This window comes from Nicotiana tabacum, chromosome 7 (genome assembly GCF_000715075.1).
Source record: "Nicotiana tabacum cultivar K326 chromosome 7, ASM71507v2, whole genome shotgun sequence".
Lineage (NCBI taxonomy): Eukaryota > Viridiplantae > Streptophyta > Magnoliopsida > Solanales > Solanaceae > Nicotiana > Nicotiana tabacum.
The window spans coordinates 131,243,014-131,267,074 of record NC_134086.1 but is presented as its reverse complement, the minus strand read 5'-3'; the positions used below and the strand labels follow the sequence as shown (position 1 = coordinate 131,267,074).

Sequence of the window (24,061 nt, the reverse complement as noted above, 5' to 3'; positions counted from 1 at the left end):
CCCTACTTGCTTCATGAATAGCTATTATCTCAGCGTGATTTGAAGAAGTAGCAACAATAGATTGCTTTGTGGAGCGCCATGATATGATAGTACCTCCATATGTAAATACGTAGCCGGTTTGAGATCGAGCTTTATGGGGATCAGATAAATAACCTACATCTGCATAACCAACAAGGTCTGCACTATCTTTGTTAGCATAAAACAAACTCATAACAAGAGTTTCCTTTAAATATCGCAATATATACTTAATCCCGTTCCAATGTCTCCGTGTAGGAGAAGAACTATATCTTGCTAGTAAATTAACAGAAAATGCTATGTCAGGCCTTGTAGCATTAGCAAGATACATTAGTGCACCAATTGTACTGAGATAGGGTACTTCGGGACCAAGGAGTTCCTCATCCTCTTCTGGAGGTCGGAACAAATCCTTATTCACTTCAAGTGATCGAACAACCATTGGTGTACTCAATGGGTGCGCTTTGTCCATGTAAAAGCGTTTTAAGACCCTTTCTGTATAGGCAGATTGATGGATAAAGATCCCGTCTGCTAAATGTTCAATTTGCAGACCAAGACAAAGTTTTGTCTTTCCAAGATCTTTCATCTCAAATTCTTTCTTAAGATATTCAATTGCCTTTTGGAGCTCTTCTGGAGTTCCAACAAGATTTATGTCATCAACATAAACAGCAAGTATAACAAATTCTGATGCCATTTTCTTTATAAAAATACATGGACAAATAACATCATTTATGTAACCTTCTTTCAACAAATATTCACTAAGGCGATTATACCACATGCGCCGGATTGCTTTAAACCGTACAAAGATCTTTGTAATCTGATTGAATACATTTCCTGAGATTTTGCTTCAGGCATTTTAAATCCTTCAGGAATTTTCAAATAAATTTCATTATCAAGTGAACCGTACAGATAAGCTGTAACTACATCCATTAGATGTATTTCAAGCTTTTCATGTAGTGCTAAACTGATGAGATATCGAAATGTTATGGCATCCATAACAGGTGAATATGTTTCATCAAAATCGACTCCAGGTCGTTGTGAGAATCCTTGTGCAACAAGGCGAGCTTTGTATCTTTCAACTTCATTTTTATCATTCCTTTTTCGCACAAAAACCCATTTATGACCAACTGGTTTTATACCAGCAGGTGTTTGGACTACTGGTCCAAAGACCTCCCTTTTAGCAAGTGACTTCAATTCCGATTGAATTCCCTCTTGCCATTTTGGCCAATCAGATCTTTGTCGACATTCTTCGACAGATCGAGGTTCAAGATCCTCACTATCTTGCATAATATTAAGTGCAACATTATATGCAAAAATATTATCCACCACTATTTCAAATCGATTTAAATTAATCCCATCACCGTTCGAACTTATTAAAAGTTCCTCACTCACATGAGCTTCGGGTTCATTGATTTCTTCAGGAATCTCAGAACTAATCAGATTTTGGGTCTCTTCAGGAGATCCCTTCATAGTATCGTTTTGATCATTTGTCGATTTTCTTTTTCGAGGATTTCGATCCTTAGAACCCAAAGGCCTACCACGCTTCAGGCGTGCTTTAGGTTCACTAGCTCTCATGCTAGTAGATGGTCCTACTGGGACATCAATTCGGATAGGCACATTCTCTGCTGGGATATGTGACTTAGTTATCCTTTTCAAATCAGTAAATGCGTCTGGCATTTGATTTGCTATATTCTATAAATGAATGATCTTCTGAACCTCCTGATTACATATAGAGGTACGGGGATCAAAGTGAGATAATGATGAAACTTTCCACACAATTTCTCTTTTGATTTCCTTTTTCTCTCCCCCTAATTGTGGGAAATTTGTTTCATCAAATCGACAATCTGCAAATCGAGCAGTAAATAAATCTCCTGTCAATGATTTAAGATAGCGAATAATAGAAGGTGATTCAAACCCAACATATATTCCTATCCTTCTCTGTGGTCCCATCTTACTACGTTGTGGTGGTGCTACTGGCACATATACAGCACATCCGAAAATTCGTAGATGGGCAATATTTGGTTCATGACCAAAAACTAATTGTGACGGAGAATATTTATTATAATGTGTCGGTCTGAGACGGATAAGTGATGCTGCATGCAAGATAGCATGGCCCCAAACAGTAGTGGCCAATTTTGTTTTCATAAGTAGTGGTCTTGCTATCAATTGCAGGCATTTAATAAATGACTTTGCAAGGCCATTTTGAGTATGAACATAAGCTACAGGATGTTCAACTTTTATCCCAACTGATAGACAATAATCATCAAAAACTTGAGATGAGAATTCTCCAGCATTATCAAGGCGAATGACCTTTATAGGATAATCTGGGAATTGTGCCCTTAATCGAATTATTTGGGCTAATAGCTTTGCAAACGCCAGGTTACGAGATGATAGTAGGCACACATGAGACCATCTTGAAGATGCATCTATTAGGACCATAAAATATCTAAACAACCCACTTGGTGGGTGAATAGGTCCACATATATCCCCATGTATACGCTCTAAAAAGGCAGGGGATTCAATACCAACCTTCATCGGTGATGGTCTAGTGATCATTTTTCCTTGATAACAAGCATCACAAGAAAATTCGTCATTTGTAAGAATCTTCAAGTTCTTTAATGGATGCCCACTCGAATTTTCAGTAATTCGTCTCATCATTATTGATCCGGGATGGCCCAAACGGCCATGCCAAAGCACAAAAGTATTCGAATCCGTAAACTTCTGGTTTACGATAGAGTGTGCTTCAATTGTACTAATTTTTGAATAGTATAAGCCAGAAGATAAAGTTGGTAACTTTTTTACAATGCATTTCTGGCCAGAAATATTCTTTGTAATACAAAGATATTCCCTGTTCATTTCATCTATTGTCTCTATATGATACCCATTTCGGCGGATATCTATAAAACTCAACAAGTTTCTTCGGGACTTGGAGGAGAACAATGCATTGTCTATAATAAGTTTTGTTCCCTTGGACAGAAATATTATGGCTCTTCCGGAGCCTTCAATCAAACTTATATTACCAAAAATTGTTGAAACATTTGCTTTTTCCTTATGCAAATAAGAAAAGTATTTCTGATCGTTGAATATGGCATGAGTTGTTCCACTATCAATAACACACATATCTTCATGATTTGTCTTTGATCCAAACATAATTTGAGGGTTATCCATATTCTTCAAAATAACATAAATAAAATATATTATAGTAAACATTATTATCAAAGCATAACTTTTATTTATGTACAACAATTACATAACCATACTATCTATTACAAACAACAAAAATTAAAATATTTACATTTCTACAGATTCACTACCGATTACATAACTTATTTCTCCTTCTGGGAGTGCAAAGTAATCAGCTACATCCAAATGCATGAAGTCTAAATTATCTTCAGAAATAAAATTTGCTTCACCATTTTTCTCTGTCTTCTTCAGGGAGGCTTGATAAAGCTCAACCAGGTGTTTTGGCGTACGACAAGTACGTGACCAGTGCACTTTTCCTCCACATCTATAGCATGCATTTTCTACATTTGGCGCTTTCACCGCTTCATGCTTTTGTTCCTTCCTTTTCCACTGCTGGTGGTGAGGAGACTTCTTTGGTGCATTATTATTACCATGATTGGGGTTACGGCCATGACCACGACTGGGGCCACGACCTCTTCCACGTTTAGCTTGGTGGAAGTTCGTCTCATTCACTTTAGGGAATGGACAAGAACCAATAGGTCGACTTTCATGATTTTTCATTAATAGCCCATTATGTTGCTCTGCTATAAGAAGATGTGAGATAAGTTCAAAATACTTTTAAATCCCATCTCTCGATATTGCTGCTGCAGGAGCATATTCGAGGCATGAAAAGTGGTGAAAGTTTTCTCCAACATATCATGATCAGTAATATTATCACCACATAATTTTAATTGGGAAATAATTCTGAACATAGCAGAATTATACTCACTGATAGATTTAAAATCTTGTAGCCTTAGATGAGTCCAATCATAACGTGCCCGTGGAAGAACGACCATCTTCAGGTGGTCATATATATCTTTCAAATTATTCCACAGTATGACTGGATCTTTAATAGTGAGATATTCCATTTTTAGGCCCTCATCAAGGTGATGGCGTAGGAATATCATTGCTTTGGCACGGTCTTGGTTTGATGCCTGATTTTTATCCTTGATGGTGTCTGCCAGACCCATCGCATCAAGATGAATTTCAGCATCAAGCACCCAAGACATGTAGCTTTTGCCCGATATATCCAGGGCTACAAATTCAAGTTTAGAAAGATTTGACATTATTTAGGAAAAGAAAGTTCTTACCTCAGATACTTTCAAAATATTTGCTCGAGATGGTAGAGCTTCGTGCTGATAACGTGTTATAAAATAAAGACTATAAAGTAAAGACAAGTATAGAGAGAAACTGATATATTATTCGAATTCAAACTGATGTACATAATGAACTGAAATCTCTTCTATTTATAGAAGAAAGGAAGCTGCTCTGTAAGCTGCTACTACAAGCTGCTGTGTAAGCTGCTACTACAAGCTGCAGTGTAAGCTACTATAAGCTGCTGTGTAAGCTGCTACTACAAGCTGCTGTGTAAGCTGCTGCTGTACCAGATATGGATAATCTTCTACTGAGAGCAATATTTATCCATAACGGAGTACTGAATGGATAGGCTTATTATACCCGGTATGGATAATCTTCTATCGGGGTAATGTTTATCCATAACTGGGTACTGAAAAGATAAGCCTATTATACCCGGTATGGATAAACTTCTACTGGGGGTAATGTTTATCCATAACCGGGTACCGATGTGATAAGCTTCTTTAGGAAGCTTATTTCCAATATAGTACTAAATAGATAAACATATTTACGGTGGAGTCCATATGGATAAGCTTCTTAAGGAAGCTTTTTTTACAACAGAGTATTAAATGAACATCTATAATATAATATATTTATAACAAAAGTAAAAGTAAAGATTTGAGATCTTTACTCAAGGATACTAGTGCATTTCTTTAGCTAGAAATCTAGAAGACGGTGAAATAGGACAAAATTAAATACAAAAAACTTAGCCCGGAAGTCGTCAGCGAAGTCCACCCTCAATATAACGTCGAAAATAAAATGCTAAAATATAAAAAGTCGGTTTCTCATTGGCCACGCGGTTAAGTTTCCTTCCCCGTCCACTCTCCTTGACATGCGTGCCGCTGTATGACCCCCTTTGTATATACTATATATATATATTGTCCATCGCACCAAACCTAAACGCAAGAACTTCTCATACTTCTCTCGTTTGCATTCATTCACAATTCCCGACTCTTCGTTCATACCGAATCACTTTTGATCTTTTATAATGGCCGAATCAAACCCTAAGCCTCAACTACCGGAGATGGTAATTTCAATTTCATGCCTTCGTATTGGTTTTTTAATTCATTTGTTTCCTTGTTTGTATCGATATTTGTTGAAATTTTTGGTCTAATTTTTTTTTTTGGGTTTGATTTTGTGATTGAAGGCTCAGACGGAGGAAGAGAAATTGAAATATTTGGAATTTTTGCAAGTGGCGATGATTCATGCGGCGCTCTATGTAGCGAAGGTGTATGGTTACGCCAAAGAGAATTCTGGTCCCCTGAAGCCTGGCGTTCAGACCGTCGAAGGCACTGTTAAGACCGTAGTTGGCCCAGTGTATGATAAATTTCATGACGTCCCTGTCGAGGTCCTCAAGTTTGTTGACCGCAAGGTATATTTCTTATTTTCTTTGCACAATTGACTTGGAAATTATTCTTATCGTTTTACCTATCATGGATTTGGATTAATTACTGTATTCCACTTTTTGAGATAGAAATTCTGCTTTTGTATTATTATGACATCACAATTGGGATTATACATCATTTGGATTGATTAATTAGCTTCATGATGTCGCTATGCATTGACCATTTTTTCAAATGGGATCGATTGCTTGCTCTATACTAGATTCACATTTTAGAAATAGAAATTCAAAATTTATCTGTTTTGCAGTTATTGAATCAGTTACTTCAATAATTTTGTAAGTTTTTAAATCATGTTGGGTATGCTTTGATAGGTTAGACATTGTCAATTAAATGTTTTCCTTGTTTGATGTGTGCATATGGAAGAACTGAACGCTATATTCTCTTTCTTATATTTTAGAATGAAAATTGGATGTTTTCTTTTGTGGTGGTGAGGTTTTTTCTGTTAGGCACAAAGTTAGTTTAGACATGAACTGTTTGGGATATGTTATTAGTTGCATAAGGATTGATTATGGGATTTCATAGCGGGATGTTCTCCTGATTTGGTGAACTGCTGTAGAATCCAGGGCTGTTGGGTGCATGTTGCTTCTCCTTTTATCATTCTTGTGGCTTTTGTATGTATCGATTTCAATGTTGGTCAGCCAATGAAGAGACAATAATCTAGGCTGACGAATATTATATGTAACAGCTTTCAGGTTTTCTGAAAATAGTATGTGATTGAAACATGGTGCCAACTGGCACTATAAAATTTGGTAGTCATATTTCTTAGTTAAATTTCTTTTATCAATTGATCCTACAGTTCTTGGAAACGTTTCAGTTTGTTCTTACTTATTACAAACATGTTAATTTGCTCTACGCCTCTACCTCTTTCATCGGATTGCTTACTATTTGAATGGATTGTAGCTTGATGATCCGTACCTTGTTGATATATGTGATTCACATGAATTTGACAAACATTTTGCAGGTTGATGAGTCTGTTCGTAAGATTGAGACTCGTGTTCCCCCTATGGTCAAGCAGGCTCCTGCAGCAGCTCGCTCCGTTGCAGCCGATGTCAAAAGTGCTGGTGTGATAGGAGCTGCATCGGGACTTGCAAAAACAGTCTATGCCAAGTACGAGCCTGCTGCCAAGGGACTTTACACCAAGTATGAGCCAATGGCCGAGCAGTATGCAGCTTCAGCTTGGCTCTCTCTTAACCGACTTCCCGTCGTTCCTAAAGTTACTCAAGCAGTTGCTCCAACAGCTGCTTACTATTCTGGAAAGTACAATGAGATTGTTCAGCAATCTGCAGAGAAAGGGTACAAGGTTGCATCATATCTTCCATTGGTACCTACTGAAAAGATTTCTAAGGTGTTCAGCACTCAGCCTATGGCTTCCAACTAAAGACCTTCTGATTTTACCTTTATGGTTCATAATTAGCTGTTTAGTTCTGTGAGGAGCTCCAGCATATGATCTGGAGTGCTTTGAAACAGTTTTTATCTGTTTACTGTGTTGTGGATTCTTTATTGTGTGTTTTAAGTAAATAACTGTGTTTGTCTATTCGGTTTTCATTTGATGAAAGTGTTGATAAGCTCTTGTTGCTCGGGTATCCAATTTTGTCTTTTTGGGATGTCTCTTTTTTACACAGTAAAATTTTGTTCTTTTCTTTCAAAATATCTCGTTTGTTCATGAATCATGAGCCTAGTGTCTCTAGGGAAAAGGGAAAGAAAAACTTCCTATAAACTAAATAGAAAATTTGGTTGCTATTTTGATGATTTTTCATCACATTGATCTAACAGGCATTGCTTCATCCTTAACAGATGTGCTGCTACCATGTATTCATAGCTTTTATCACCAGCCATTTACCAATAAGAAATATGTAAAATATTCATCGTAGGTAGAGTATTCTTTTTATTTATAAATAAAAATAGTCTAACTTGTATCAAATGGGAACTGCGGTGGCGCTCTTTTGTGATTTTGGCTAATAGTTTAGAAATACCACGTCTTTTTTTTTTTTTTTCGGAAACAATTTGCTTGTCACATAATTAACATGATCGTGATAGGATCCCGGAACAAAATATCTCATTGTGCTGATATAGTTCCGTCGAGCACTTTTTTTTCTAACTGTGCCTTTTTATTTCTCGTTTCTCATTGGCCATTGTCGCCTTCAAATGCTTTCTATTAAGTTTCAAAGATACTGAATATATTATACACTAAGAGCCCGTATGGATATAAGAAATTTTTTCATTTTTTCAAAAAAAATTCACTTTTTTCCGAAATCAGCGTTTGCTCATAAAATTTTCAATTTTCACTTGAAGATGCATTTTGGATATTTTCTTAAATTTAAAAAAATTCAAAATGTTATTTTTTAAATTTTTCGCTCAAATCACTCACAAAACTTTAAAAACAATCCAAAAATTATACTCATATCCAAACACAACTCTAAATTTCAAATACCATTTTAACTTAGAAAAAAAATTTCACCCTATTTTGGAATTTTACAATTCTTATGTCCAAACGCCCACTAATGGTGTAAAACCTATTAGTTTAATACCCTAATTTATTCAATCCTATCTATGAAAATCAGCTAACTTGGTAAATACATTTATCCAGTAATTGGTATTACCTATGCATTTTAGGGACTTTTTAATATATATGCGAAATTTTAAATTTATTTACCCGATTTATTTTTCTATTTTGTAAAAAGTAACTAAAGTTTTTTTACAGAATATATATAAATCCAGTCAAAATCTACAATTTATCTAATACAATTTATATGCAATTTTGGGGGTACATAATTTGGCCAAAAATAATTTATATACAACTTGTATGCAATTATGTTAGTTATACAAATGTTGTATGTCGTTCTGCACTTGACATTTAAAATATATACAACTTGTTTATGTCTTCTTCTTTTTCTTAGAGTTTCAATCTAAACTTCTAATCAAAGCTCCCTCGAATCTTCACTAAATTCTTTCAAATTTGAGATATAAATTCTAAAGGATATTCCCAAGCATGCAACAACCTCAACCCAAATAAATAATAATTTTACAAAATTCGATCTTCAAATTATAGTTTCGAAGCTTTTTAATGGATGTCAATAGAGAATCTTTTGCTACTTAATTTTAGAGACAAAATGTTCACCATTTTCATATGCATTGTGAGAGAAGTTCCAATTTTATTTTATATTTTCTTATGGAAAAATGAAAAGGAGTGCATCGAATTGTTTAAATAGCTAACACGGTTAATTCTATATTAATTTGGCAAAATTAGTGCATTAATATATTTTATAACTGCTTTGGAATATGCAATCTATTTTTTGTGGATAGATTTTAATTTGAAGTGAAAACAAAGTAATGGAGCAATAAAATTTGAGAACAAACAGTAGCATTGTTTACCGGGAGTATACTAGTTCCCCCGCGCTGTGAGCATAACTAACACTATTACAATCCAAAACTTGTCTTGAGAAAATAGTTCCTACGATGTCTGCCCAAAGAGCATGAGTAGCAAACACCAAAGGAACTGTTGTTACAAAAAGTTTATCAAAAAAATCCTTCTTGGCACCCTCTTTTGTCAGCAGGTCAGCTACTTTGTTCATCTCCCTGTAGCTGTGCTTCACCACCACATCAGCTAGCCTTTGGATGATTGACCTGAATTCAAAGATAATTGAGTCAAAAACATAATTTAGTCTGTGTTGATTTCTAGAGGCGTTAACTGCCTTTCTTCAGCAATTTGCAATCCTCTCAGCACTGCCAGGAGCTCTTCTTGTGCGTTGGTAATGTGTTGCATGCTTCCCATGAAGCCCAATACCCAGTTTCTACTTGCATCTCTGAAAATTCCTCCCGCTCCTCCCTTTTCCGGGTTCCCAACTGCAGCCCCATCAATGTTAAGTTTATAGGTGTTTCTTAGTGGGGGGATCCATTTGACCTAGATAGTTTTCTCTTTTGTGGGTGTTTTGTCCACTGAGATGGTGATATACTCAGTTGCTTTTGCCAAAGCAGCTTTTGCATGACCATGTCCTTTTTTTTAATAGATTATTGTTCCTGGAGTTCCAGATCCGCCAGAAGAAAAAGGGGAGAAGGTTTTCCCAATTGATGATGTTATTGAAAGGTTTCTTTTTAAGAGAGGCCCATGTGGTAGGCCAATCCCAGTTAGTGAAAGAGATTTTCTGATTTTGAGATCTACTGGTACTTTTTGAGACCAGATTTCCCAGAATGTTTTTGTGTTGGAGTATTCAAAGAAGATGTGGGAGATGTCTCAATTGCCTGGTTACAGAAGCAGTACATTGGATTCAGATGTATCCCAATATGGTGAAGGAAAGCTCTAGTGGGGAGCCTTTCATAAAAGAGGAGCCAAATGAAGGACTTGATCTTGTTTAGTGCTCTTAGTTCCAAATCCACGAGTAGTTGTTGCAAGTGTTTGTACATTCTGGTGGGACAAGGTTAGCCATAAGCGAGTAGGCTGACTTCGTGGTGAAGATGCCATTGGTGGTGATTACCCAAATCATTCTGTCATCCTTTATAGGATTGGATGGTAGAATGTGTTTATGAGGATGTTTCTAATACTGGAAGGAATGTTAAAGGAGATGGAGGAAGTGTCCCAAGTCCTATTTTTATGGACTGAGGCTACTGTTGTAGATAGGTTCTCTTGTGTAAGTAGACCTTCAATCATGGCTCTGATCAGGGGATGGTTGGGTATCCAATGGTCATTGATGAAGCTGACTCTGTTCCTTGAGTGGACTACCCATCTCTTTGCTTGAGTGCATGTTTCCCACCCTTTGAGAATGCATTGCCAAGTGTTTGATTTAGCTTTTTTTTGGAGGATGCCTCCAGTTACAGTGTTTGGCAATGAGAGTTTTTGCCCAGAGGGAGGATGTGTTTTGATAGAGCCTTCAGGCCAGTCCTGAATGGATGACATTGTTTTTCAATTCTATTTTTTGGATTCCCAGGCATCCCTAGGCCTTAGGCTTTATGATGGTATCCTAGGAGACAAGGTGCATCTTCTTCTTGGTTGGAGTGGTACCGCAGATGAAGTTCCTTTGAATTCTATCAACCTCCTTAGATGTCTTGGAGGGGAGTTTAATGTATTGCGTGACATGGTTAGGGATACTGTTAAGTGAAGCTTTTTCTAGGGTAGTCCTCCCAATCATGTTTAGCATGTTTGTTTTCCACCCATCCATTTTGGTGTGTAAGTTGTATATGATGAATAGGAAATTACTGTTGGTGGGACTTTTGTGAAATATAGGGAACCCTAGGTATTTGCCAAAGTTGGTTGTAGTCTGAATGGCAAGGCTATTGTAGTTGGACTAAATTTGGTGGGGTTGGCAGTTAACACTGAAAAAGACTCTGTATTTGCTAAGGTTGATCTTTTGGCTTGATGCCTGATTGAAGGAGTTGAGAGTATTGATGATTGTGGTGTAATTTCTCTTATTAGCTGTATCAAAAAGAGTTAGATCATCAACAAATAACAAGTGGAATATTTTAGGGCCAGATCTGCTTATGCTAATAAGGTACCACTCCTTTTTTTGGACATTCCCCTCAATAGCCCCAGAGAGTCTTTCCAGAATGAAGAGGTAAGGTGATAGAGGGTCACCCTACCTAATGCCTCTTGTGGGGTTGAAGGGTTAGTCTGATCCCCATTCACTAGGATAGAGATAAAGGATGAGCTAACACAAGACATGATGAGATTAATGGTGGCAGTGGGGAAATTGAAGACTTGAAGAGTTTCCTTGATGAAGGACCATTCGATTCTGTCAAAGGCATTCTCCAAGTCAATCTTTAGAATCATGTGAGGTGTTTTGCCTCTCATCTTCCCAAAGTGGGTGATGTATTTTTTGACTATGATAACATTATCAGAGGCTCTTCTGTTGGAGAGAAAGCTTGCTTGACTAAGACCAATAATATGGGACAGGTATCGTTTAATTCTGTTGACTAGGATTTTAGTCACAGTTTTGTAGACAATATTTCATAAAGCTATGGGCCTGAAGTTTTTAATCATGGATGCCTAGGGGAATTTTGGGATTAGACACAAAATGGTCTCATTCATCATTGGGTGTATTGTTGCTGTTGCAAAGCAATTTTTACAGAATTTGATGACATCCTTCCCCGCTATATCCCAGTATTTTTGGTAAAAGAAGGGGTGCAAACCATCGAGGCTTAGAGCTTTGAAGGGTTTAAAAGAGAAGATATCACTTTTGATTTCACTATCCCTGAGGGGTATGTCAATGGTGATTTTCTGGATATTGGATAGTGATGGGTTTTATGTACTATGTATGGTAGTGTGCATGGGTGACTGAGAGTGAGATGTGGAGTAGAGCTCTTGGAAAAAGTTGACTATTGAGTCTTTGATTCCCAGGGGCTCATACTGCTAGTTTTTTGCTTTATCTTTGATGGAGAGGATTCTATTTCTCCTTCTTCTATTGAGAGTTGAGGTGTGGAATAATCTGGTGTTAGCATACCAGAGTGTTTTCTAAGTTTTGGAGGAAATGACTAGATTGGTAGTTTAGAGATTTTTGGATCCCAGCTATCCTGGTAATTAATCTCTTTTTTATGGAATATGTTGCCGAAAGTGTGTTTATTCCAATTAATGGCATTTTCCTTGAACCTAGTAGAGGAAAGGATTAGGGATGAGTGATTTGGGAAGGAGTCTCTGATAAGAGCTTGGAACGTTGGGTGACTACACCACATAGATTAGAATCTAAAGGGCTTGGCTATAGCCACTAGTGTGATATTATTGAGCTTGACAAGCAGAGGCAATGGTCAGAGTGGGTCCTAGATAGGTGAGTAACATTTGCCTCTAGGTATTCATTTACCCAGAGGTTGTTAGCAAAGCACCTGTCAATTCTCTCTAGGATAAGGCTGAACCTATTTTTGTAACATTTATTAGACCAAGTGTATTTACTGTCTTTAAAGCCTAGGTCCATTAACTTACAATAGTTAATACAATTCCAAAATAAGTTGCTCCTATTTATGTTAATGTGGTTGCCCTCAAATTTATCTCTTGCTTTCAAAACTTCATTAAAAAAACCCACCCACAAACCAGCTACCCTTAAAGTGGTTAGAAATATCAATCATTAAAAAACCCCACCCACAAACCAGCTACCCTTAAAGTGGTTAGAAATATCAATCAAATTATCCAGAGGGTCTTTCTAACCTCTATATAGTTTCTGGCATAAATTGCAGAAAGTAACCCGATAGAAGTACCTTGACCATTGCATGGATACCCTGGGGTGCCACTACTTTATCTACCTGGAGAGAGGACTCATTCCACATGATGACGATACCTCCAGAATGGCCTACTGTTGAGAACTACATATGCAGGTCATATTGCAGTTCCTCTGTAAGTGTCACACCTTAAAACCACGTGACTGACGCTCGCTACTCTACCTGACCCGAGTGAACCATCCCATGAATTAAATACTCATCTATATTCCTAATAGGGGGATGTGAAACCTCTTGAAATGTAATCACTTTAAGATATAACCCAAAACATGAAAAATATCTTTAAGCAAATATTTACTTCAAAAGAAAACTTCATAAAGATAAAAGAAAGTTTCATTCATGCATGCCATATGAGTAATCATAGGATTACAACCCAAAAATGAATACTACTATTGTCTATGGAATATCTATGACACAGAATGATATAGCCATCCAAGGATAACCCGATGGCTCAAAAGAATAATAATATAATGACGTCCTCTACGGATACAAGGGTGGAGTCTCACCAAAAATGTCAACCGAAAATGTAGAGCTGCCCTATCCACGCGGTCCAAGCTGCTCAGGTCCAGTCCATGAAAACAGAAATGGAAATGTGGCCGAAAGTCCTAAGCTCCACATGCCTAGTATGAATCATGAACCATTCCCAACAAAAATATAGGACAAGACTTAAGAAGATATAAGATATGCAATAACAATTGATATAAGAAAGAAGTCTCCATATCAATTAACAATTTAGAAAATGAAATATAATAATATGGGAAAAACATATTTCAAAATCTTTGTTTAGCAGTAATCTTTGCAATGCATGTTAGATTTTTCATTTACTAGGAGAACTATACCATCACCGACACGGAAGAAAGTCAACTAGGTTATGTACCTAGTGACAAGTATCATATACCTTACTTGCTCATGTCGTCTCATCGTTGTGCCGCACGAATCGACTTAGTCGTGCTAATAAATTAGCAAAATAGTACGTCCTAATAGGAAGTACTCTAATGTAGTTCCCAACTGTAAGGTGGGTTCTACGCCTACACCAGCACGTGTAGTTTCATGACCTAATGAGGAAAAGTATCCAAGGTCAATCTCGGTGAACTTAAGTAACTCCCAAAACCTTTACATTTATCAATGACGATATTTAAAGCCAATCAATTATTTGTGAATAGTTAAATCCAAGGTATTTCACAACTCATGCATTTCTGTTTCAAAAAGATACTACAGGTGCATTCTCATTCATTTAGTTTTAAAATTTGAATAACATTTCAAGAAAATAATATTCATAGCACTCAAATCTTTTATGATGCAAGAAATGGTACAATCCCAACTCTCTCGTCCCCACAAGATATGGACTTATATTAGAAACTCAATTTAATCGCGTTTCAATATGAGTTTGGAGAAAAGCTCCATATGTAATAAGTTTCAACGTACCTCAAATTGCTTCCAGCCTTACCCCAAATGATCCAATAATGCCGACGAATCACAATCTACATATTCGAACTCACATAATTAAATAATGCGTCACAACAATACCAACTAACCTAACTAAGTGTCTAACACTTTAAGTCCAATTTCATACATTTAGCAAAAATTCCTATTTCATCATTTGAAGGTAAATACTTAAATTTTAACTCTGAATCCTTCATTAAACATATTATGGGATCTAGTCGTTCTACTAGAAGTTCAAAATGATATCGTTCAAACAAGACCCAAAACTATTCATCATCCCTACCTACCAACTCTTCTAGAGTTTCATGAATAGATATTTAAATACAAATCTATTTTCGTAAATATACTCTACTACACCCATGGAGTATAAATATATAATTTTGGAGTGAAGAGATTACCTCTTTGCCAAACCCTAGAAAATTCAAGATTTGAGTTCTTGAAGTGTTCTTGAGGTTTTCTTCAAGGATCTATGAATTTCATGATGTTGGAGGGTTACGAGATGAAATAAATGGACCAAATCTACCAAAGGAGGGCATTTAATTTTTACCTTGAAGATGCATTAATGGTATGAGACTCCTTTATCTCTCTGAGTCTTTAAAGGCAAAACCTAAGATAAGGAATTAGTCTTTCCGTAATTGCCTTGAAAAGGCTCCAGGTATTGGTTTCAAATAGGGGTTGCAAATGGGCGGGTTGGGCTGAATTTGGGCGTGTCAAGATAGGTTAGGTCAATAAATAGGTCATTGTCCAAACCAGCCCAAAGTGTATTTGAGTTAAGATGGGCTGAGTCAAGATGGGCTAAACAATGGGTCATAACCCAACCCGCCCAACTTGACCCATGTTTTAGAACCATGCTCATCTTGAATAAAAAAACCTTTTACCTTAAAATATGTGAGTTGACAAATATTTTATAGGTGGGGGAAGGAGGGGGTTGGGGTGGGTGGATGATGTAGAAAAATGAAAAAATATAAAACAGGGCAGTAAAACGAAAAAAAAACATAAACTTAAATTACAGAAAAAAAAAAGTGGAGGGGGTTGGGGTGGGTGGTGCAGAAAAATAAAAAAAATAGAAATTTGAAATTGCAAAAAAAAAAATGCGGTGTGGGGGGTGTTGGGGGTGGGGGTGCGGTGGGGTGAAGGGGTAGCAGGGTGGGTGGTAATGGAAAAATTGAAATTGAAAGGGTTTTTCGCGGGGGGGGGGGGGGGGGGGGGGGGGGGTTGACACAGAAAATTAAAAATACAAAAAAAAGTAAAAATTTTTTTGGGGTTTTGCGAGGGGGGGGGAGTAGGGGTAGGGTGGGTGGTGTAGAAAAACAAAAGAACAGAAAATTAAAAATACAAAAAAAAAAAAAATTGGGGCAACTAAGTAAATTTTTAGATAAGTTGGGTTGAGATCCTTTGTTTTGGGTGAGTTTCATGGGTTGTATTTGGGCTGTTAAATGGGTCAGAATGGGCTATAAAAAATAATGTGTTAACTTGGGCTCAACCCAAATTGATCCATGAGCTAAAATGTTTGTAGCCCAACCTATTAATCTCTGGGTTAGTTGGACGGGTTAGATGAGTTTGGGCTCAAATTGTCACCCCTAGTTTCAAATTTGGACACCAACTTGTACGCGTTCTGCTCATTACACTACCTAACATTTGGCAATTGCAACATTCAGAGGCTATGGGGATGTGACGCATGCTTGCTAGCGTCGATCCCTATAACTTTCCATTTACTTTTCCTTGTTTCTTCCTTGGTTCACACTTATACATTGAATATAAAATAGTATCCAAGTATTCCATGAATCATTTAATAGCTTTGTACGTTAATTAGCCCAACAATTCACTCCTTAGTTTAATATATTTTCCAAGTGTGCTAGAGGACTTTTCTTAGCCAATGTAACTCTCTGTTTCCATTTTCTTTTTTTTGTTCCCTTGTTATTCCATGAGATTCATACTCAAATTACTTGATAAAGTAATTACTCTTAAGCATTTCATTAACCTTGTATTATTTCATTACTCTCGCGCGGTTAGAATTTACTCAAATTACAACTTTAAGCTCAAAATTAATCCAAATTAATTATAAAAATTCACGGGGCTTTACAATAGCTTCTTGTGATATGCCATTTTGGTTTCCAACAGAACTAGCGTTGCCGGTTTGTGCATCTTTACCATTTCTGAGCAGTGTCTTTTGAACTTGGCATTGTTTGCCCCCTAACACTCCATATGATGAAATTCATTATGGGGTGAGGGTTTGTTGGGAGAATGCTCATCGATGCCTTGTACCTTCCCTAGGCTGACATCACATCCTTCCTCCTGGTCGAAGGTGACTAGGCTCTCATCACTGGAGTTAGGGATATGAGTGGTTTTACTACTCCTTGGCTCTGATGGGAGGACAAACCCAGTCCACGCCTGCAAGAGCTTTCAGGCATAGTAGGATTAGCGTCTCGCTGTGATCCTCACTGAACTCCACTGCTCGTACTGCCTCTAGACATAATGAGTCTATTCTCATTGGGTTGTAAGTGATCTGTGGCTCCTACTAAACGGGTGTTTCTTAGCTATTCAGAATCTCTAGTGCTTTGGGTATCTCTTTCGAGATATTCTCCAGTGGTGGTGAATGTTGTTTCTTTTGCATTAAAGATGAAGGGTTCTGTTGTGGACATTATTGTAGGACTTTGAACTGTGGTGTCGCAAATGGGTCTGGTACTGCAGGATCTGGGAAGAATGGGATGGTGTTGCAAATTTTGTTGCATCATATTTGTAGACTGAAGGTGGATCGTTGGTTGGCTGCAGATGGTTGAGGTTGCTCTATAAAATCATCGACTACCATCTCCAAATGTCGCCAAATCCTTGTTTAACGCTTCTGTTGTGACTCTTGCCAGATGGGCCAGGTTTTGGATGATGAGGGATATTGGCTGGTTTTCCAGCTGAAAATTATAGCATAGTGCCTGGTCATGGAGAGCAATCTCCGGCTAGGACGCCGACGTGTGGTCCTGCGGTGGTGGGGTGTGTTTGACCTAAAGATGTTAAACCCTTCAATTAAACCAAAGTTATGGTTAGAAGAAGGGTGAATCTCAGTTAAGAATAATAAAATCTAGATCAACTGATAAGGGAAATAAGCAAGATGAATGATGTTAGCTAATATGTTGGAATCAATTAAATGCTCATAAATGCAACAACTCGAATATACAATCAATCTACATGAATGTGACCAGCGCAGGAAGGAAATAAGTATGAGATGATTGTGGAATCTTTGGATCTTATCAATATCGTATAATGATATATGTTTGGGTTGTGTAATCAATGCACAAGGTTGCTCTTGTATTTACTCTCAGATGAATCTTTTACAAAGTGTTCTTTTGTCTTTTGCCTGAATCCTCTTTTTCTTTACTAACTCTTCCTATTTATAAGGGACAATCCCCCATGAAACCCTAAAAATTACAATTATAAAGAATTTGAAAAGCATTTTCTTACTGTCTCCTACTAAGTTTACACTGCCGTTGACATCTTATTTTGACTGACTGCTCTTGGTCGTCGTCCTTCACCACGACAACCATTAGACATTGCATCGTGATAACCTCGCTCCTCGTCTTATTCGGTGACTGTTGTAGTTACCAAATTTGGACCCATACAGTTAGTCCCTCTGCTTGTTGAGGTTATGTCTATGTACGTCCTCGATAAGCGAACATCGCCTATACCCGTGGAGAAATTTGTCCATTTGAATTAGACCTGTTTGACTAGTAAAGAAAGAGCGGTGCATTCCACGGTATCCTGGATGGTGCAGTTTATTGGGAAGTGATATCACTCCCACATGCATCATCATTGTGCATCTTTTCGAGACAGAGACTGATTGCTTGTCGCTTTGCTTTTGGTGCCCAACCCTACAAATAGGTGAAGGTTTTGTTTTTTCAAGAATTTTTAGCCATTTCTTCTCTTGTGTATTATTGTCTTCTTCGGTCATCTCTTCTTGGGTTTTCAGCTTTGCTTTCGTGATTTCTCCTCTCATCTTTTTCGTTCATCATTCTTTGCTTTAAGCCTTAACCACATACTTTCTACCATCAAGATGCCCAGAACGCATCGGTCACACAAAGAGATTTCTGATGCCACCCTGTTATCCAAGGCACCACCTTCTGGTGGTGAGGATATGGTGGCAGAAGAGGGGGACAACTTTCCCACCGTGGAGGAGATAATTCCGAGAAATCCTATGTCTCGGAATAATTTTCACAAAGAACCTGCCTCTTCCCCCACTCCGATGGTTTCTGAGATTGAGCAGGCTCATACAGATGGCCTTCGGTCTACGTACGACATTCCTCCCCATGTTGAGATGGTTCTAGCTGGTGGAGGTCCATAGACCAGGATATTGTGCTTTTTATGTATATCCTTTTGTGATCGGCCACACCCTCCCTCTTCTTCCATTGGCGGAGGAATTTTGTCGGTTCTATAAGGTCTGCTCGGTGCATCTATCTCTGTATACGTATAAGAATTTTCTAGTACTGACGAGGTATACGAAGTTGGTGGGGTGTGAAGTTGGCCTTCATCACCTTTTACATTTATTTTCCCCGAGTTTTCACAGGGGCACTATGATACACTTGAGGCATCATGGGTCCAGGGGACTTGTGGTCGGGATGGACGACCGGGCAAGCCACAAATTTTGGCACAAATACTTCTTCATTAGAACCGAGCACCTGGTGTCGGACCCGCTGGATTCCTAGAGCGGTGGAACCATAACCGTAAGTGTTGGTACTCGTTGTTTACTTTCTTTATTTTCAATTTGGTACTTATTTGTATCTTTTGTGTGTAGATGTGAGGCATACGCCTCATCCCATTATCGGTATCGAGGACTGGGTAGCCTTGTTCTACCTCACGTGGTGGGGACTCGAGATTAGCCCGCTTTCCTCAAACGCTTTGGGTTGAAGGTTCCATCCAGTAAGTGTTCCCTTTATTTTGACCTTTGGCTATTTGCTGTCATTTATTGATGCGACATATTAGTGATGATAGGTCGTGGGGCTTTCAAGAAGAAGGCTCTAGTCCCGACCTTTCGCCAGGTCATCATGTCGGCAGGGATGCAGTTTGCCCTGGCCGAATTTGTCTGAGGAGGTCGTGCTCAATCCGTACCAGCTAGATACTCTTCTCGTGACATCATTGTGTGGGAAGAGCTCTCCTCTCGACCTGTCTATCACCTCACGGACGAGCCTTCTAACGGGGATAAATCTCCATCGAGGAAGAGGGGGAAGGTAGAGCTTAGGAAGGTTGTCACCTCCGATACAAGAAAGAACAGAACTGATGCTGCGGGGGTGGCGTCTTTGCCTAGGTCAAGCATAGGTATTGTTCTTATGGCGGATGCTATTTTGGCAAAGAGGTCTCCCCTGACCGAAGGAATATATCAAGGGGGATATATACAATCCGCCGAGGGTGGCGCACGTCTACCATCAGAGGAGGCAGAGTTGAGCATGTTGAGTATGACGATTCAGGTTCAGATGTCGACCTAGAAGATGTGCGAGCCTATTTGGAGTGGCATACTCACATAGAGGTGAGGACGGAAGGTCCTGATTGACACATAGTCATCCCTGTGGACTATGATTTGTTGGCGAACTGCGAGCAGGCAACATTGGTGTTTTTCCCTCTGTGCACTGCTTCCGAGAGTGCGACACTCAAGGTAATAAGCGATGTAAAGCTATCACGGGTGTCTCTGGCATGGCTCTGCGGGTAAATGTTTCTCTTTTCTTTTCATTTTTGGATTTGTTTTGTGTCCTTAACCCACTTTTGTTTTGAACTTGCTTTGCATACTAGACCCTCATCATGGAGATCGAGCGTGAACGTAGGGATAGGCGGAGGACGGCCATTTTTGGGAAGGGTACTCTAAATATAAGGAGTACTGCACCATACATCATTCGTTGGCCAATATTTTCACTCAGGACATCGACTTTCAGCTGTTCCATGACGGGCTCAAGCAAAAGGAGAAATAATTGGTGCAGAAAACCGGAGAGTTGAAGGAGCAGGATGAAGACCTGATGAGGGCCATTGCTCGATGCAGCGAACTTGAGGCGACTCTTAAGGCCAAAGAAGATGAACTTGAGATGAGTAAGGGGGTGAATGCCGAGAATTCCGACCTTCAAGTGCAGAATGCAGCCTTAACGACTGAGCTTGATAGGAGGGTGGCGGAGGCTATTGACCTTAGGGGTGAGCTGAGCGCTAAGGCTGATGGATTGGCCCATACTGAAAGGGATAGGACGGCTGCCATCTCGGAGGTAGTGGCTTTGGAAAATGCCTTTTGTGTTTGTAGATCGGGTGGGACAAGAAGGCGAAGGCCTTCGAAACATCAAGGTTTGAGGGACGTATCCGAGATCTGGAGGCGGAGTTTTCCATGTTAAACAATCAAGTTGTCACTTTGAAAGTGGAGGATGTGCGACGATAGTTGCAACCCTCTACCTCTCACGCTTTGGCCGACCCTGTCGTGCCATGAGATTTATATGAGATATGGGTTCATGTCGAAGCTCAACTTGACGTGTATAAGTCTCTTCGTGCCGACGAGAAAGTATCTGAGGTAGAACTTCGAGTGGTGCGTATTAAAGCACGTGCTGCTCGTGAGGGGTGTGGTTACGACCCTGGCACACCTGGCGGAGATGATGTCGATTATGACGATGTAGACAAGCTCGCCTCCGATTCTTGGTACAATGAGGAGTAAGCCACGAGGGGCGATGAGTTATCGCTGCCAACTCCGCACCACTAATAAGTAGCGAGAGAGGGTCGCAATAACTTTTACCTGATTTATGGGTCGGGATCAATTTCCACATAGAGCTAGGAATGGAATTGGGTGTCTATTTAGCTTAGGATTGCGTGATTGTTCCAAATTTCACTTCTATTCATTTTTGGGTTTTCTTTATACTCTACTATTATCAAACTACAAAAAACAGTTGCAACTAGGTTAAACTAAGAGTTAAATGCCACAAGTTGTATCTAATGGTTTAAAAGGCACTAGGGTAGTGACTTCGGCCTAGGTGGTCAATTGACTGATAATTACATCTAAGGCACGATTGACATAATTGGGGAATATATTATAATCGTTGCTCGATACTACCTACTCTACACCTCTCGGTAGAAAGAGTGATTTTGCCCAGTTGACTTTCTCAAGACCAATTGGGTATGCATATTTGCCCAAACAACTAGGGTTCAAGTCGGATATTACTCTCTCAAGGTTTAACCCTTTAATTGGGACTATCAAATCTCTTGAATCTATCTCAATTCCTTGCTGAGTCAATTTCGGAGACTTAGGTCTCTTTCTCAAGAAGAGCCCAAGTCAACTTAGCACAAACTAGTGTTTGCAACCACTAATTCATAAATTAAACCATGAAATTGACCCAAATAACAAACACCCATAATCAATCTAGTCCTAAATCACAACACCCATCAAGTACCCATACTAGGGTTGAGCTACAACCCTAGCTAATGGGTCTAGCTACTCATGCTTGAAGAGAAAAATAGAGATATAGATGAAGATAAATACATATTAATTAATTGCTAAGTTAAATACAAAGATTCAATGATGAAAACTAAGTAAAAATGCCCAAATGAATAAGAAGAGTCGTCTCACGAGCGCAGCTATTGTATTACAATATCTGATACCCTAAAAATGGAAAAAGGATCTATTTATACTAACCTGGAAAATTTGGACAAAATTGCCCCTGCGGGGTTAGTGCAGACCGCACAAAATGGTGTGCATCCGCACTAGGATCTTGAACCTGAAAACTTGACTCTCTGAACTCAGGCTCCGCAGACTGCACAAAATGGACTGCGGTCGCGGAGGCTTCTAGCGGTCTGCACAAACTGGACCGCAGATTGCACAGGCTTGAAAGCTCCAACTTCACCCTCTCTGAACCTTGCCTCTGCGGACCACACAGAATGGTAGTGCGGCCGCATTGCCTTCAGTACGGACCACACAAAACCTTCTACGGTCGCACTGCCTTAATGCCTGAAACACCAGCTCTCTGAATCCCCCTAGTGCGGATCGCACAAAGTGTAGTGCGGCCGCACTAGGCCTGTTTTTCCTGAGTTTGTCTTGTCTTTGGTACTTGTGCAAGTTTCACTCCTTTTTAGCTGATTTTTGATATCTTGTCACTTTGTTGATCAAACCTGCAATCAAGCATATGACTTTATAATCAAAACGTAAGCAAGAAGGAGTATAAAATGCATCAAAATCCCTAGTTATCAATTCCCCCAAACTTAAGCTTTTGCTTGTCCTCAAGCAAACAAAATAAGACGCACACCTTAAGGGAAAATCCAAGAAATTTCCAGTTGTCCTAAAACAACCTCGACTAGCATCAATTGGGACTAACAATTGCCCTCAACACATATGAGTCTTTAACAACATTTAACCTTTGAAACATCATGGATTAAGTGTGACACAAGAGCATCAAGAGTTGACTCAACACATCAAGGAACTCTTTCAATTACTTTGGTCATTGTGGAATCCAAACTCACACATCCTCATCTCTCCCTAAGCAAACCTCACCTTTAGAATAGTGGCACGCAAAATGAGGTTAATAGAAATTCACTCATCTCTCTTAAGAAAAGTCACAAGCCCGGCTCTAAGTACCATATGCTTGCCCCTTATGTAAGTATCCACTAATATAAGTTTCATTCGACTAAAGATCATATGTGACTTTTGTGGAGACATTGTGAAGGATTTTGGTTCAGGGTAGGAAATGTTTTGGTCTAAGTGGGTTCCATCTTCCCTTAAGCACTTCTTTTGATTCATTTGGCATCCATTCACTTGACTCTTTGAGTTATTTTCACTTCTTTCTAAGGGGTTAGAGAGACACGATGTCACTCTTTCTTATGCATTTCAAACCTTTTTCTCCTCTTTCAACTTTCCACACCTTTCATTCTTTGTTTTTCTTGAATCCCTTTTTATTCTTTTTCACTTTAAACATTCTTTTTGCTTTTCTTTCTTTTTCATTGCCTTTCCTTTTCTTCATTTTTGTGCCATTTTACCACTTTGTTGCAATCCTCATCTCTCCCCCCAAACTTATACTTTTGCCATGTGCTAAAGGAAAGATCGGGTGCCAAGAGAGGGTATCTTTTAGAATGGGTATAGGCTTGTATCATGGTTCTTGAAAGAAAGAGGTCTAAGGCTCAAAAGGGTTTACTAGGGATCTTATCATTGGTAGGCTGTGGAATTGTTCAACTATCATTTGGATCAAGGAGAGTCTATAATTATGTCTTAAGTCAAAATTCACTTAGGATTTCGCCTCAACAAACATTCAGGACAAGTTCTAGACCAATGGCTCGAGACTTGGATTTGCAATTCAATTACTCACCACACAAGATAAGGGACCGCTAAAGACATAGAGTCGGGGTCCCAAAACAACCTTAGATACGATTTGAGCGCACAATTGTCCCGAAAAACTACTTGATGATTATCGGTCAACACAAGAGTCTCAAGGTCATGACTTTCACCATCCTAAATATAACAATTTGTTTTTGACTATGAGATCAATGGCAAATGTGCTAGGCCCAAGTGAAGATTTGCTTGAGGTACCCTTAACTACTAACTACTAAAAACAAAAAGAAAAACAGACTCAAACCCTTAAGAAGGTTGTCACACCATCCATCATTGGGAAGAGCCACCCAGTTCACACAAAACTCCACCTTTGGAAAGAATCGTAGCATTAAGA

At 38.8% G+C, this 24,061-nt stretch overlaps 1 protein-coding gene across 1 annotated transcript; it reads left to right on the top strand.

The window, feature by feature from the left end:
• The first annotated feature begins 5,137 nt into the window (after positions 1–5,137).
• On the top strand, positions 5,138–7,305 carry LOC107827582 (REF/SRPP-like protein At3g05500). Its single transcript, XM_016654745.2, has 3 exons — positions 5,138–5,395; positions 5,516–5,740; positions 6,733–7,305. Exons 1-3 carry the CDS (start codon positions 5,357–5,359, stop codon positions 7,147–7,149), a joined length of 681 nt encoding a protein of 226 aa, XP_016510231.1. The 5' UTR covers positions 5,138–5,356; the 3' UTR covers positions 7,150–7,305.
• The last annotated feature ends 16,756 nt before the right edge of the window (positions 7,306–24,061 follow it).

Excerpts from the sequence above, each read along its gene's own strand:
- LOC107827582 (XM_016654745.2), top strand. The coding sequence starts at position 5,357 with ATGGCCGAATCAAACCCTAAGCCTCAACTACCGGAGATG. Across the intron at positions 5,396-5,515 it reads AGCCTCAACTACCGGAGATG|GCTCAGACGGAGGAAGAGAA; the intron begins GTAATTTCAATT and ends TTGTGATTGAAG. Across the intron at positions 5,741-6,732 it reads TCAAGTTTGTTGACCGCAAG|GTTGATGAGTCTGTTCGTAA; the intron begins GTATATTTCTTA and ends AACATTTTGCAG.